The sequence below is a fragment of the Cicer arietinum genome, chromosome 3, assembly GCF_000331145.2.
Source record: "Cicer arietinum cultivar CDC Frontier isolate Library 1 chromosome 3, Cicar.CDCFrontier_v2.0, whole genome shotgun sequence".
In the NCBI taxonomy this organism is placed as follows: domain Eukaryota; kingdom Viridiplantae; phylum Streptophyta; class Magnoliopsida; order Fabales; family Fabaceae; genus Cicer; species Cicer arietinum.
This window is the reverse complement of record NC_021162.2, coordinates 67,502,192-67,519,967: the sequence shown is the minus strand read 5'-3', so window position 1 is coordinate 67,519,967 and position 17,776 is coordinate 67,502,192. Positions and strand designations below refer to the sequence as shown.

The 17,776-nt window shown below is 28.8% G+C and overlaps 2 protein-coding genes across 2 annotated transcripts; one reads left to right on the top strand and one right to left on the bottom strand.

Moving 5' to 3' along the window:
• Positions 1 to 201: 201 nt before the first annotated feature.
• Positions 202 to 6,630, bottom strand: LOC101490572 (1-acyl-sn-glycerol-3-phosphate acyltransferase 2). Its single transcript, XM_004493470.4, has 11 exons — positions 6,249 to 6,630; positions 5,846 to 5,968; positions 3,886 to 3,925; positions 3,647 to 3,720; positions 3,320 to 3,379; positions 2,568 to 2,645; positions 2,239 to 2,397; positions 1,379 to 1,504; positions 1,067 to 1,159; positions 762 to 848; positions 202 to 642 (listed from the first exon to the last, which is right to left on the bottom strand). Exons 1-11 carry the CDS (start codon positions 6,327 to 6,329, stop codon positions 400 to 402), a joined length of 1,164 nt encoding a protein of 387 aa, XP_004493527.1. The 5' UTR covers positions 6,330 to 6,630; the 3' UTR covers positions 202 to 399.
• Positions 6,631 to 14,668: 8,038 nt separating this feature from the next.
• Positions 14,669 to 16,484, top strand: LOC101490252 (uncharacterized). The gene is made up of 4 exons (XM_004493469.4): positions 14,669 to 15,020; positions 15,103 to 15,164; positions 15,263 to 15,324; positions 15,689 to 16,484. Exons 1-4 carry the CDS (start codon positions 14,873 to 14,875, stop codon positions 16,164 to 16,166), a joined length of 750 nt encoding a protein of 249 aa, XP_004493526.1. The 5' UTR covers positions 14,669 to 14,872; the 3' UTR covers positions 16,167 to 16,484.
• The last annotated feature ends 1,292 nt before the right edge of the window (positions 16,485 to 17,776 follow it).

Below are 17,776 nucleotides of genomic sequence, written 5' to 3'. Positions count from 1 at the left end.
AACTTTGAGCTTTACAATAGTACATTTGCCAGGAATATCAGAAACGTGTTCAAAAGATGTAGGGCTAAAAAAACACGTTAGCTTCTGCATCAAGGCAAAACACCTGGCTCACTGGATAAATGACAAAAGCCATTAAAGTAAAGAGGGTTTGTGAATTCGGTACTGTTGAAGAGCAAAATTATCCAAATGAAAAACAAGAGATGAAGTATAAATTTTTCCAGGCCATCCTAGATAATCAAAACAAAGTTATTATCCTAAGAATACAATACCACAGGGTAGATTTTATAGGTAAAATAATGAGAAGTATTACGTGAGTTAGTGAACACATAAATGCAAACTTTAAGTTCACCAAAATCCTATCTATGCAAGATCTGGGTTTTGAACAACACATGTCTAAATCTACTCTTGTTTGTCATTTATAACCTCAGGTTGTTCCCCCTTGTTCTTTGGCTTTGCAGGGGCTACCTTGGCCGGGTTCGAACGCTCCGCCTGTGAGAATAAAACCAAGATGTGCATGAGGCCAGTAACAACTGCCAAACCAAAAGTTGAAAATGCAACACCCTTCCATGATGATAGCATTGAAGACCATTGTAGGAACTTCACGCTGCCCACAACAACCACAAAAGCCCAAGATAGAGCTACCTGCTCCACACATGAAATTGATGGATCATTAGGAAAACATCTATATAAAAAAGGGCACGAAGCAAAAGAATAACTAATAAATAAGAATGTTAGTTAGACATATTGAGAAAGTTTCTCACCACAAGAGACTTTATTGGTCGACGAGTAACCTGCAGTTCTTGATCACTGAAAGTATCCTCAGCTATGTGTTTGTCTAATAATGCATCCTGGTGCACCAGCGGTAAAAGAAAAAATAAATTAGTGATATTATCAAAAAATCAGACCACAACATATAGTGAAGTCTACAGTGCATAAGAATATGGTGAACAATTTTTCAAACTCTGCTATGATGAAGTTCTTCGCAGAAACTGAAGTATACCAGAATTAACTATTCAGAGAAGAAAAAACAAATATATAACATTAAAGAACTTGATACATCACTTACCTTGGCCACAAATAGATCTCGACACCACTGAGCAACAGCTTCATCTGTTTCTGGCAATTCATTCATCAAATGTCGCTTGATATGAACTTGCACCTGTGGTGGCAAAAATTGAGTTGAAGTTTTTCAATTAACAAGAAATTATAAATAAGGAGTGAAAGTAAGATTGGAAATCCTATTGATGATGTCTTCAAATGTTGTTATTTCTAAATATATGGCGCTTCTGTATATAATAAAATAAAATATGGGCAGAGGAAGAATTAAGGAAGTATGAAAAATGAATTTATTTCTAAAACTTGATTTTGATTGGCTTACCACAGAAGGTTTCCCCTGTAAGAGTCTTAGCATTGTTGGAGCAGGTGAACTCTTAGGGATAGCCACTGTTACGTCATAAATGGCAGGAACAAATGAGCGCATATGACTTACAGCCGAAACAAACCCCTGAAAGCAAAAAATTTGAGTAAATATTTCAGAACAAGTCACAAGCAAGAGAACAACTGGACCCAATATAATTGGTATGCACAATAAAAAACATAAACTCCCTTAAACCTAAGGAAAAAGGCAAGAAAGGCTTGAAGACGGTTAACGCAATAATCTTACTACAAACAAAGGTCGCATGATCTCATTCTTGTACGTCAGATAAAATGGCTGGCTATAATTTTCCAAAGACCTTACTAGATCATAGTCACTTGGGGTTCTTTAGCAGTAACTATTTAAGCTTTTAACATTGCAATCTAAGAGTCACGGCGTATTCTTTAATCCATACCTGATCTACACTTAACATGGATGCAAAGTATTAACTGTAGTCTTTCCTGCAGCTGTGATGCTTCAGTTTTCATAGATCATCAGATAGATGAACGACTCATATACGCCTATTTCTCTATGATAATGCCTTTATAGTCCTCAAAACATTCCATTTATCGAGTAACAAATGCGTTATCCACAAGATAACGAATCTGAATTTTCCATTTAGTACCCTACTCTTGCCAGCTAGAGCAATTTTAACCAAACTACATTGGAACAGTAACATAATTTCATCAACAATCCTGCTAAGTTTTATAAGTAGATTCTAACATTGAATAGGCCACTCAACATAGCTACCATTATAACAAAGTTAAAGTAAGGGAAGAAATAAGGTAAATAAAGAAATGAAGTATATAAAAATGATACTTCACCTTAGTTCTAGGAATCAAAACATTTCTAGGAACAGGCAATCCAGTGGAGGTTGCATATTCCTGAGCAGCTAATAATTTGACCTGTGTAAAACGCGTTCCTTCTACAAAGAGAGCCAACCAAAAAGGAAGAGGGAAATCACTCAACCGCTGTATGCCTGACTGCAAATATGATGATGAAACATTCAAATGAGATTCCCAAATTTAATCAAACAGATTATGCAATAAGAGAGAAAATTATATGCACGAATAAGAAGACAACACTGTAACAACCACAAGGATGTATCTCATATAAGACGCATATAAAATAATAAAGTTTTTGTAACTCATACTTTCAACGTGTTTTCATCCTTGGCCCAACTTCTCTCCAGGAAAAGATACTCAGAAAACCACATTGACCAGCCAATTACCTGCATATGTAGAACTTAGCAAATATCCCAATATTGTTGATAATAACTGAACATCACAAGCCCAAAATAATTATACTCCCTCCGTCCCTTTTTATAAGCTCTCATTAAGTTTTTCACATATATTAAGAAAAGTGCATGATATAACTAGTGTGCATATTTTGTGTGTTGTTTTTACAAAATTGTCCATTGTGAATAGGTGTATTTAATGTTAATTTTTCACATTCTAAGACAAATAAGTATTATTAATAGGGGTAGATTTGAAAAACAGAATAATAAATGCATCTAGTAATTTGTATAGGGGCTTATATTTAGGGACACAAAATTTTCTCAATAGGTGCTTATAATTATGGACAGAGGGAGTAGTTCTACTGGTGATAAGCACAAGCCAAAATAATACTTAGTTAACAAGAAAAACCAGGGATATTTGTTGCTTCCTAGCAGGTACGTTACATCCAAAACTTAAGGGAAAATTAGGGGATTAACTACTAGAAAAGATTACAATAGTATTTTTGAATTGTGAGAGAAATGGGAAGAAATGAAAGAAAATTGTGTTGGTGTTTCTAACAACCAAGAACCCCTAAACTGCAGAGTGTACGTTCAGTTATCCATCTGACTGACTGAATAAAAGAATCAATTAATCTTTTCATTTTAAAAAGTCGCAGTGAAGCACATACCGGCAGAAACTTTGATGATTTCTTCATCACTGCTAAAGTACTTCCAAGGGAACCTGAACGCTGTTTGATAACATTGAATAACAGTTCAACAGTTAAAGCACAAAACAAACAACCTTGTCACAGAAAATAGCAAATCAATGAATCACGAAATTTATTATACAACAGCACAAACATAAATAAGAGTAAATAACTGTCCTTTTTCCCAATCGTGATAATATCAAATTATTTGTACTTTTAAATGATAAAAGCTACTGGTGCATACACAGTTAATGTGTAAATTTCTTGCATTGAAGTAATGGAAAAGTTCATACCAAATAAGACAATCACCTGAGCTAAAACCCATCCAACAAGCCAATCAATATCACTTCTGTGATTGGATATGACAAGTGCATGTTCTTTACCTGAAAAATTCCAAATCGAATCCGATGATTAATATATATGAAAATGTTGCCCACAGAAAATGCAGTTTTCCTTTTCAGAAGACTGACATGCACAATGGAAATAGAAAAAAATAAAGAGGGGATAAAGTACCTAGTGCCAAATGCATAGGTTAACAAAAGACTTACCCATTAAACGAAAAGTTTCGCGATCCGTGAATATTTGGATCTGGAGCAAGAAAGTTCCAAATGAAATATATGATTAATCCAAATGGAATAAAATGAACAAATAATTGCTAAATTACAGTCCATAAATCTTTCCATACAAATAACTATTTTTTCATTTTGTCACTGAATGAAAGCAAAGAATATAAATTCCTGGAGTTCTATGTTCATCATGGCTAGTTGCTACAGCCTGCTATCAACAAACCAAGAAATGCAATGTTTCCAAAACTAGACTAATCATTGAACTGTGAAAGCACTGATTCTCAGAGTCAATAGTTTACACCGGAATTGAACAGTGTGCAAAACTATTAAATCAACTAAAAAGTCTATTCCAAGAACCAACAAATCAAATCCCATAAGCATCATATGAAATGGCCAAATAGACAATTATAACCAAATGATTTAGCTCCTTCAAAATGAGTATAAAAGAGTGGATAAATTGCAGGGTTATAACCATGGTTGTAACATTAACGATTGAGATTTTAACTTCAGAATTTATTACACATGTGCTTTTTTAAACGGCAAACTACGAAATACGAAAATGGTCAATATCATGATAAGAAACATATGCCCTGCCAAATGCAGTACCAAAAACCATAACTTCTAATTCTAGCTATTGATGCTGGAAAAAACATGGGAAGTGGGGAGTTCAGTTCCCTTGACTACATTCCTGGCACCAGCATAAAGAAGTAATACCACCTACAATGGCTTTAATCAGTTGGATGCCTATGTCCTAACATTTTATTAAATTTTGTTACTAGAAAGTAGATAGAATGAAAGCGGGTTCATTCATCACTGTTAAACTCTCAAGTCAACTTGTAGAATATTAGTATATTACGAGTTTACAATTCGACTTGGAGAAACCAAATCGACCCACTTTAAAAATCATTTTTAGATAGACACAATTAAACTCAAAGTAGACTCAGTCAAACTTACGAGTGTATGAGCATCTGCAGAGAAATGAAAACTCTGTCCAAAATGCAGTGTTCCATGCATAAAACACCAGCGCAAGGGCTGGATCAAGAATGTAAGACATAGAGCCTACCATCCTAGCATATTTTTCTGAGTAAATTCTATTGATGTCACGCTTGTTATTCTTTTATTGCCCGTCCAATTCTATCATCTTATCTTTTGTTGCTGCATGAATGGTTGGTTATGTTGCTCCATTCATGGCTCAATCAATTGTCAGTTTGCCCAAATCTCTTAAAGGGTAATGTTCCGTGTTTGATTTGCTGTTTTTTCAAATTGGTTGGAGGTCGCCTTTCTACTGCTGCTCGCTCATTTTCTGTTTGTCTATTTTTTGTTGTCCGCCCAATTAAAGCTCGAAATAAATTTTTGGTCATATTCTGTGTTGAATTGTTGTGTTCTTGCTGGTTTTGTGCTTTTACTGTCCTAGAATGTCTTAAATGAACTTAGTGACTCAGGCAACTTAGTTTAAATTGCTTGAAATTTCAGATACTATTGTCTTTTTTAAATAATACTATGTTTATATTATTGTTAACAAATAACAAACTGAGTTTATGGAAGTAGGATGAATTTATGTAGAATCTTCTATTTGAGAATAGGTTTATTACTATATTTCCCAGAAGAAATCTGGAAAAACCTTCCCTGAAATAATTGGTTCTAATTAAACAACCTAGAATACATAACATATTGCTCCTTGTAAGCTCTACAAGCACAATGTAATTAAACTTCCCAGGTCAAATCTAACTACACCACCTTTCTGGAAAAAAAAGGTTATCATTAAAGAAAAAATAGATTTCAAAAAATAATAAGGACCCAGTTCCATGTTTTATAGAATAACACAAATAAATCTAAATGCCTAAGTAGACAATTAAATTAAATAAATAAATTTGAACAAACAATAATAGTTACCAATCAATCAACCAAAAGAAAATGAAGAAATTAGAAGTGGTTTAAGCACCTTAACTCCAGCCCACCAATCAATAAGCCAAACAAGTTCAAGCCACAACAGTTCTGCTACCACCCGGTTGATCCTTCTGTACAAATTCTTTGACAGTGGCCTTACAAGTACATAGCATGTTGCCTAACACAACAGAAAAATAGTTCAAATAAATTCAAACACTTAAAACACATGAATGAAGTAACCCCAAATATTTGAGTTTAGAACCCTGGTGACACCAGATTTGAAATTTGAATAATTTGGATAAGGGGTTTTAATACAGTTAAGTGGGAAATGCAAGAGCAAAAGAAAGAAAACGCAAGATTTGCATGTTGATTGATAGAATAAAGTATTTATGGTTGGTAAATAATACTAGTAAAAAAAAAAAAAGAATTTCGATGAATCCAAAGAGAAGAAGAGAAACCTGAATGAGATTAACGATGAGACCGGAGACGAAGAAGAGCAGGCCCAATGGAACCACGACAGCAGCCGCTGCAATAGCCATGCCCGCTCACTCCGACAAAAACAACCAAAAAGGAAATGAAGAAAGCAGAAGACAGCAAAGAGAGAGAGAGAAATGAATGAATCGATAAGATGCGATGAAAATGAGGATTTATAAGTAAATGGGATTAGGATTAATAATAAAGAAGGAGTGTTGAATTGAAGAGAGAAAGAGAGAGAGAGAGGAGTCTCGTCGTCTTCGTTGGGTTCAATCAATGAAACGTGGTTTGGTTTGGCATTAAGAGATGATTTCCGAGGACAGTGGCACTGAAATAGAACCACACACACTCTCTTCTTGTCTCACTAAATCAACTTCCCCCACTTGCCACCAATTTATTTACCCTCAAACTACCATTTTTCTTCCTAAATGCATTAACACGTTATTATTTTAATATTTTATTCAATTAAAAAAGTTCAATTTTTTTTTATTCTGGGATTAATTTAGATTTTTGTTTTTTAATTTAATGACTAAAATGATTTTTTATATTTTTAAGCACTAAAATAATAATTTCTATTCTATTTATGGGTCATTCTAACAAGTATTTTTGATGTATTTGTTAAAGATACAAAAAAATAAAAAATAAGTTTTGAATAAAAAAATTACTTTTTATAATTTTTAAAGTTTTAATTACATAACCTTTAAAAGAAATTCGACATTTAATTTTTTAACAATTGTCACAAGGAATTAGTGTTTTCCTTTATTTATTACTCCATATCTTTAATTTATTAGATATATTTATTATTTTATTTACAAATATACTTTTTTTAGAGTAATGCTATATGTTAAACTTTCATCCATCAAATGTTAATATTGTTAGGTCGTATGTTTTATTCTGAATTCAAATCTAAATCTATATTTATTTGAGCAATTTTTAGTTTTTTATTAATACTTTTGATTTATTTAGAAGATAAAAATTAACTATAAAATACATTAAAGTATAAGTGTTCATTGAATGCACTATGTGTTGATACTGTAAAATAATTTTACACCATGTTTAATAATGATCAATCATTATGTCATATATACATATAAAGGTTTTTTTTTAAATGATTCATTACTCAATTTTAATTGGACGTCAGCATAAAATTATTTTAGATAGTACGTTTTTTTCATGTCAATTTAGTATTACTTAATACTAATAATCGTGCACGTAATATTTCTTTAATTACAAACATATGCATAAAATATATCTATTAATTTTAGTGTCAATTTTATTTAATATATAAACTTAATTATAGTTTTGGTGATCTTTTTTCACTCATTCATAAAATTAGTCATCTATTTTGAAATTCAAAAATTTTGATTCATTTATCGGATTTTTTAACTAAAAATGATAAAGTAATATAATTAAAATCATGTGGCATACAATCTCATAATATATAATTATCTAAATATATTAATTATTTATATGTTATTAATTAAATTATAAAAAATGAATAATTTTAGTATTTCAAATTGATGTTTTTAAAGAATTTTAATGCAATTTATTTATTAATTATTCGACATCATTTATTTATAAGTCACATCATTTAACATATCTCAAATTATTATTATTTTTAATTTAAAAATTATATAAAAAAAATCAAAATTGTCAAATTTTAAAATAGATAAATAATTTTACATATTGATAAAAAATAAAATGAATTTCAGTACAAAGATATAACTCTATCTAGTAAAAAGTAAAATGAATATCATCGATCAAATGAGTCTTACGAATATGGACAAAGACAGAACTCCGTCTAATCTCAAATATAAGCAAGAGTTAAAATTAATTTGACCCAAATTTTAGAAATATATCTTAACTTTTATTTATATTTGTAACTTAAAGAAGTATAAATTTGACAAATTATACAACATACACTACGATAATATAAGTGATTCACTATGAACCGATTTTTCAAAGTTCCAAACCATTTAAAATTTTTATGAAGATCGATAATACACTTATGAGATTTAAGTTAACGGTTATTCTCATTTTTACAACTAAAATGATTATTTCATTGGTGTCAATTTGACGAATAAAAATTTTATTGAACTAAAATTTGATTAAGACGTTATTCTAACCATAAAAATCTTAATGATTATAAATTTATTTTTCTAAAATCATCTTATAAACTTCAAATGACTTTTAAAGTTTGGTTCATCGTGGTATTCTACTTTTATTTAATTTCATATAGGTAGGTGACTCTATTAAATTATCTGTGTGGTTGGTTTCTAATAACGCTTTTGAAGAATTTTAATTCAAGTAGATATTTAAATAAAAACCAACGTTATATTAGTATTATTAATAATTGTTAGAATTATGTGGAGAATAAAAATCAAATCCTAACTTTTTTTATTATTTTGTATTTGAATCACTAATCAATTTTATATATCTAATTAAAATAGATATAAAAATCAGTTATATTAATATGATTGATAATTGTTAGAATTATGTTGAATGTAAAAATTAAATCCTAACTTCCTTTTATTATTCTACATTTGAATCAGTAAATCAGCTTTATCTCTAATTAAAATAGGTAGTGGTTACGACATTAAAAAAAAAAAAAAAGTAGAACTACTAATTGGTTAAGTTAGGTTTATTATCTGATGTAGTTGGCCAACTATTATTCTATTTAAAAAAAAAATATTAACTGTATGTCAGTCAAGTTAGCATTATGAAGTGAAGTTGTAATTGCCAACCTCCACCCACCCTTTCATTTAATTCGTTGTTGGATGGATCCTCCATAGACTAACTGTTCCTTTTTCATTACAAACAATAATGTTTCCTTTAATAATCAATATAAACACCGTTAAACAATTCTTAAAAGTTACTTTGAAATTGGTCATTACAAGATCTTCGTCATCTTTGGAGACAATAACTCATGGTTCTAGTAGGATAAAAATAAGCAAATGTAATAGCGTGAATATAGGTGGGATCAAAGTATATTAAAGTCAGCAATAAATTTAAATTCGTATAAGTGGTAGCTTTTCACTAGCTAGCTAATGTGTTAGACAATTATCCTATATATATTACTTGTGTCATATTAGTATATCTTTTAAATAGATTTTTTTATGTCTACCAGTATTTATATATATTTTTATCAAGTTAAAAGTTTATAAAAAAAAAAAAAGACACTAAACTAAAATCCGATGGATATAAACTTAATTCAAGAAAAAATAATTTAAAAAATATATTCATTTAAATCATGCAGATTTTATAGTCCTTCGACGAAAATTATATAATATAATTTTGTTTACATACTTTTTGTGTCTTAGAAATCGTCTCTGTAAAAATTTATTACATTAGAATGATTTTTCCAATTGCTAATATATAGTTGTATTCTCTTCATCTCTATTTTGAAAAACTATGCAATATATATATTCAAGTCATGAACAATCTTATGATATAAAGTATATTCATTAACAATAACATTAGAGTTAACTTTTCTAAATCATAAGAGTTTTGATGGTTATTGTTCCCCTCTAACACTGCGTCACTCCAATAACTAACAATATGCATATCTCGATATTTATTATTTTCTCGTAAATGATTTGTGGTAGTTGAATTGGATAAACTGAAACCAAATACCTGATCACGAATTACATTTTTAAGACCTTGTGATGCTTGAACCTCAAATTCTTGATCAAGCGTCTCTGGAAGGGTTTTTGATTCCTCGTATGAGTTAGAAGCTTCAATAGAATTTTTATCAATTTTTTTTCTGAACGGAGGAAGAAAATTATTTGATAATAGTGGTGTCTCTTAGTTTAACGTTGGGGATATGATCAACAAAAGAAGAGTTAACAAGATGATGAATACTATCATCTCAAATAGTTTTGTTTGTATGTTCAGTTTTAACCTTGTTTGAAACAACATTATTTTTAAAAACATAAGTCTTTACCAACTTCTTTATCACTGCAACATCATTTGCAGAATTAACTATTCCATGATCATTATAGTTTTTGAGACAATTATCTGTAGAATGTCCTACAACTTTACAATATTTACAAAACAATTACAACTTTTCATAATCAATTTAAACAAAAAATGAAGACTCTTCACGCTCAACAAGAAATCTGATATCTCTTTTCTTGTGACATGTCCAAACCAACCAACACTCGAGTAAAATGTCCTAGTGTTTTTTATTTGGTTGTTTCATCAATGGATAAATGAGTGCCAATACCTGAAGTGATTGAGAATATGATATTTGGTGTCTAATATTCTTGAGACAAATAATAGATACAAATCCAACATTGAGCTTTTGTATTTCTTACTAAATATTCACTTAAATCTTTTGTTTAAGAGAAAATACAAAGAATACCTAGTTTCAACAAATTTCAAGTTCCAGTTGTTCAAACTCTTACAAATCATTGATGGAAGCGAAAAAGAACTCATAATTCTTTTCTAAGAGGAATAACTTGCCATGAACCAGTCAGTTTATATATATATATATATATATATATATTTTACGTAAAACCGACAACTTAATTGATGTATTACCCTTAGACATAGTGACTATACCATCAAAATTATTCTTGCAACTCGTCAAACAAAAATGATATTCATCTTCTGAAAAACAAACATTTAAAAAGTTTACATTATGAAATATGTTTCGGACCAAACTACGGACTATCTAGTGCCTCTTATTGGGCCTTATAACATTATGTTGCAAATTTGAAGTATTTGCCTTCGCATAACACCGAACAGAAGTACGTAGATGTCGGTTTCTCTCCGTAGTCGGTCATAGCTGCTCAACAACAATCAAATGGTGATCCACATTTGACACCAGATAATCTACAACAACATAATTGTCTTCAACGTCTCTCCTCTTTGAAAAAAACTACTATATAAGAGCTATGCTTTTGAAAAACAAATTACATATTCATTTATTATACACTATTAGTTAGTCTATTATTTGTTGTTATTTTACTGTTTTGTGTAGTTAGGTTCTTACCTTTTATGTTGTAACTGCTTTATCAATTTATTTTGTATAAATATGTGTATTTTCTCAATTAATGAAATATATTCATTATTCCCTTTTATTGTAATGCACTTCTCTCAACTTCTATTGATTTAGGTGTTGGAGTACTTACATACAGCCCTTACTAAAAGTGGATCCACCATCTACAATCATATGTCACCATTAAAATGGTTGCCGGCTGTCTCCATCAGATCAAAATTATTTTTAAATTTTTTCACATAATTGATAAAATAGATAATGTTTCACTTTTTTGTCAAAACAAACGTAATATCTTACTTTTAATTTAACGGGTTTATTGTTGTGTCTTAAACATATACTACATAATTAGACAAAAAAAATCTCATGTGTTGCTTAGATTCTATAACAAATTTGAAAATAAGATAAAAGTTAACAATTGCCTTTATATTAAAAAGTTTCACAAAAATTGTATCAAAGAAAATATATCGCAAAAAAATTAATAAAAATTTGTCATTTTAATTGTCTTCGTCCAACCTTCCGAAAACACTACCCAAACCATAAAACACTACCCAAACCATACCGATCCCACCAATAAAAAATGTGGTTATTTTTGTGCGACTATGCAAAATAACATATTCTTGTTCAAATCCATTGTGAACTTCATTTGCAAATATTTACCAGTATATGTAAATTTTCGATCGTTTTACATAATTGCAATTTTGACGTTATTTTCAGACTCTCTTTTCTCTTTGATTGACTAACATTTTACATAGAAAAAAATAAATAAGAGATTTTCGATATAGACCGGGTGTTTTAATAGGAAAAAGAGGCATGTTATAGAGCAATATAAAAAGGAAGAGCTGTATAAGCAAAAAAGGATTCTTATTAAAGAAAAAAGATACGCATACTAAAATTGTTCATATTTCACCAAATCATCATAAATATTTAAATAACATTAAAAAAAATTAACCTATAACTTCAAAATAACAATCACGACCGTTGTTGTCTAATGACAACTAAAAAATAACACTACTTAAAAATTATTACAACACATACTTCTCTTAAACAATTCCATTACTCTAGTACACCCACGTTCCAAAACTAATATTTGAATTACATATTACAACACTCTAACACAAAAGTGTAAAAATCACAAAAGTATAAGAAAAATTAAAATAATTAGATATAAGAAGTGTTTGTGACAGATACAATTAATGGGACTTCAATATTCTCCAATTTCGCAAAAACTCATCAATCGATACCTTGTTTGAAATTGATGCATCTTCTTTCAATTGTTTACACCGACATTATAGTTCAAAAGAACTATGATACTCCACCATAAAAAGTATAATCCACTTGAAGTTAAACCACTCAAAAAATTTCACTTTATGTTAAACCTCTTCAAGAATTTTCACTTGAAGCTAAACCACTTCAAGAATTTCTTTTCCATATTGAAAAATATGGTGCAATCTGCATGTTGACTTTCTCAGTAAGTTATTCAGTAACTAACATAATTTCTCAGCACACCTTGCATCTATATCAATCAATAACTATGTGTTAATCAACAACTTGTGTATTCATGATTGTACCAACACATATTTGATTTGAATTTTATTAAAACAAAAATTATTTCTTCCATTAAATTTCTCTGAGACAAACTTCACATCAGAATTCGACATACTGCAAGCGTGCATCAGGTAGGTTCTTAGGAAAAATAGGCGAATCACAAAAGACCACTTAATAACTAAGTCTTTCATTAGTCAAGAATCTTGTCTAAACAACACTTTTACAATATAGCATTTCTTTTTTGATGTGGAAGATAAGAAAAATCTGAAACCACAAAACATGACCAAACCAAAAGTTGTGATACCAAACGATGGAAAAAATAAACAAACAGAAAAATTTGAATAACAATCAAAACACACACAAAAATAACGTGAAAACTCCAAAACCGGTAAAAAAAAAATCACGATCATTGTCTAATGACAATTAGAGAATAACACTATGTGAAATTTATTACAACACATAGATTTCTCTAAAACAACTCCAATACGTATGGGTATTCATAATGTAAAGATTGAACCGATTGAACCACATTAATGGTTTGGTTCAGTTTTTAAAAATCATATTCGAATCAAATTCAGTGCAGTTCTGAATCAAGTTATAAATATTAACTAGTTTAATATTTTAAATAAATTTTTAATTAAAATACATTATGAACTAGTTCTTCAAATAAAAAATTGAAATTTTTTCGAAATAAGTAGATAAAAAAAATTCAATTATTTTTTTTGAAAAAATTCGAAGAAAAAGAATGATAAATTTTTTTTTTGAAAAAGAAGTTTCGATATTTTCTATATTTTTTAAAAAAAATTAAGAGAAAAATCTTAATTGAGGTTAAAAAAGTTTTAAAATTGTTAAACTGGTGATTTTTGAATTAAGTTTGGATAACTGAATTGTTTTAAATATGTGGTTCAATTCATAAACCATTTAATTCTTTTGTTGTTGCAGTGCAATCTAATTTATTAATATAGTCTAATTAACCATATATTTTACACATCTCTACCAATACATCCACATTCTCCAAAACTAATATTTAAAGTACATGCCACAACACTTAACACACAAGAGTATAAGAAAAGAAAAAAATACAAATTTAAAATATTTCTAACTTATACAATTTGTAATAAAGATCTATAGCCATATATATAGTCTTGAATCGTATTTTTTTACAATTCTAAATAATGTAGAACTTCAATTTTTTCCAAATTTAACCATATCCATAAACTTTAATGATATGACATGGAAAAGTAAACAATTGATATGAAAATATTATTGTAAAATTAATTTACTTTAACTATGTATATCAATTACACTCTAATGTGAGTTAGTAATTCCCTTGGGCCAAGTCAAGGAGAGTTATATTGCTTGTCACAACTCAATCACACCAATAAGAACATTGAAAAATCCATATCTAAATTTTTTGAAACCACAAATTTATTGAAGTATTTCTTGTATTCTATAGTTGACATGAATGTGGTAATTGTTTGATAAGAAAAAGACAAATAAAATCAACTTTAAATAATTGATTTTAACAAGTAAGATGAAAAAAAATCCGTGGTTTGAAATAAATTTATTTAATTATTGACAGATGTTATTGATTTTTTCTATTTAGGATTGATTTTTTTATATGAAATTTTATAATTTTTCTAAATTAAGGAATCAACTTCATCGGTAATAGAATTATCAAACTAAACTGAACTTTTAATATAAATGAAAATACGAAAAAGATATATTAAGGCTTAAATTTGAAATAAATTAAACTTTGACCAAAAAAAAAAAAAAAGTGTTTCAGCGTGGCCCAACGGTCGAAATTGTTTTAAACATCATGTGCGAATACCATGATGCTTCAAACGTTACAGATTCACACTGTTACAACATAGAAACCCCACAACTCAACTTCATTTCTTCATTCTAAGCTTTTGCTCGCACAGATTTCTCTCTCAAAGAACAACAACTCATTCAACAATTCATTTCATTCGCACCAAAATTTTCATTTTCTCTTTTCCTTTTATTTCGCTCTTCTGATTTTGTTTTTGTGTTTTTAACTTTCCAGAATCTCCAACGAAGATGGAACCAGCAAACATTGATTGGGACAACATCGATTCCACCTTCATTGAAGATGACACTTACGAGAACTTCGACGCACCTAAATGGTTCGATTTATCTGATTCCAATGAGCCTCTTGTTGATGATGAAGCTTGGTTTTGCACTCACGGTGAGTCCTTATTATTTCAAGTTTCTAGGTCAATTTTCATTTATGGGTTTTCTATGTGATTATAGTTTCTTTTCACTTGCAGATTGCAAACATCCCAAAATTGCTCAAGATTTTCTTAAATCCTCGACTACACCAAACTCCAAGGTTATTTTTATTTTATTTTGTTGTTGCAAAACTCCAAGGTTATTAGTACTATTTTTTTTCTTCACATTAATACTTATCCTATTCATTTTATTTTGCAGAAAAAGCTATTAAGATTTGCAAGCTTCTCTGAAATTCTTCTTTTTAAGGACAAAAGCCGAAGGTACCAAATCTCTATCAAAAACATGAGTGTTGTTGTCAATTTATTCCATCAAATTTGTGAAATATCAATTAAGGTTTTTAAACTGCAAATAATATAGTTGTCCATGAGGTATTAGTAATAACCTCAAACTCGTACAATACAACTGTAAAATGACTATTAATATTGTTATTCATAATAAATTTTTCTTCTTCGGTTTTAGAAAAAGAAGTCAATTCAATCATTTTTCAAATTTAGCTCCACAATTTTATAAGTCATTTATATATGTTTGTGTTGATGCAACACATAATTATTCAAGTCAATAATTAGGTGTTTAGTTAGTTTTCTCGAATGTTTAACGTGATTTTTATGTTGTGCTATGTATTAGGGAAAACTCTTCAGCTGCCAAGTATTGTGATAAATCTATGAGACCCAATTGTTCTGGGAACTTTGATGAAGACAATGAGAATAAAAATCCAAACTTTTCTGGTACAAATTTTGACGGTGCTGGGAGTAACAAGCTGAAGAAGCCATTGCTGAAGAGGACAAACACTAACAAGGAGAATTTGAAAGAGTTGAATGGTTTAGAAGAGTGTCCTGTACCTGTAAGAAATGATAAAAGATCAAAACTAAAGAGTACATTCTCAGCACAAAATTTGTTGAGTGGCAGAGAAATTATGAGTCAAATAACAGGATTCTGCTCTGAATTGAAGAGACTAGCAACAAGAAAGGGTTCTAGTAAGAAAGGAGGGGGAAATGAGAAGGGTCGAAATCCAAATGTTGTGTTTGAAGAATTGAAGGAAAAGACTGTGAGATGCAAGGAAAGGGTACCCTTAATTGTTGTCAAGGAAGGGACGTTATCTTGAATAATGGAACATTATCATTATTATCATCAGATAGGATTTTTTGCTAACCGAAAATAGTGTTATAGTGATATTCATATGTATCTAGATTGAATTAAATTTCTCAGAGTTGCTCTAATGAAAGAGTTATTGTCCAGAACAATTTGGACGATTTTTTTCTTTCTAGGTTACCAACTTAGAAATAAATGAGTGATACTCAGAAGTTACAAATAAATGTTGACTTTTATTTCTGCATAATGTTTGATTCTCACCCTTTTATTCACGAGAAGAATTCAAAATGTGTAACTAATGTTCCCCATATATAGTAAAAAGTATCTGATAATATATTGTTTTTACTCGAAAATATTACATTCCCTACCTTACTTTTGTGGGAAATATTTTATTGTAATTTCGTATTTTAAAAATTTTATGCAACATTTGACGATTTTAGTGGTAAATAAATCTAATTTGAATAAGATGGAATCATCTCGTGTTTGAAGATTAGACCATTTAATAAAGATATATACATAATCTCATATACTACACACCCTAATCATATCACGTTATTTTTAAGTAAAATGAAAAAAAGAAATAAAAGTGATTTAGGTGGAACAAACCAATATATTTTAGTAAATGTATAAATTTATTTATTAACTTTTTCAATAATTCAAACATACCGAACTAGGGATTTTGACATGAATATCCATTTTTTTTCTTTTTAATTCTAAAATACCATACTTTAAAAAAAAAATACAGAATTGTCCTACTTTTTTGCCTCAGTTGCTGATCGTGGGGATGCGACGTCTGAAACATTTTTTTTTTCATCCTCAACACAAGGTTGCATCATGAGGATGCGACCATCTACTATATATATATATATATATTTTTTTTTTTGCCATTTTATTAATTTTGTTAATTATTATTTAATAAATTATAAATAATTAAAATATTTAAAAATCCAAAAAACTATTAATAAAATAAAATATATTAATAAATAATAATAATAATTTTAATAATGTTTTAAATTTTAATAAAAATAATAATAGTAATAATAATAATAAAGTAAATTATATTAATAAAATAAAATTAATTAAATTGAACCAATAAAACACGTTAAATTAAAGAAAAAATACTGAAGGAAAAAATATATCAAATTTATATTTTATTATTATTATTATTATTTTCATTAATTTTTATTTATTAGATAAGAAAAATAGGAGGAAGTTGTTATAATAACGTGAAAAAATGGAGGAAGTTGTTATAATAATTTGTCAAAACAAAAAATAGGAGGATGTTGTTATAAGAATGTGTCAAAATAAATAACGTGTTCGTTATATTTTGCCGATAAAATAATTTCTTAACAACGTCTTCTTGTTTAACTGCATTTTTTTCTCCAATATAATGTATTTTATTTTATTTTATTAATAGTATTTTGATTTTTTTAATTATTTTTAATTTATTAAATAATCAATAACTCAATTCTTAACAAAAATAATATTAAGTGTTAATTTACCAACAAAATAGCAAAATAGGATTATGTCGGGTATCTGGTTATACTAAGAAACATTGTCCAAGTTGACACATCTATTCAAAATTGATGTATTTTTTTCTTTTGATTTAATGAAATTTTATTT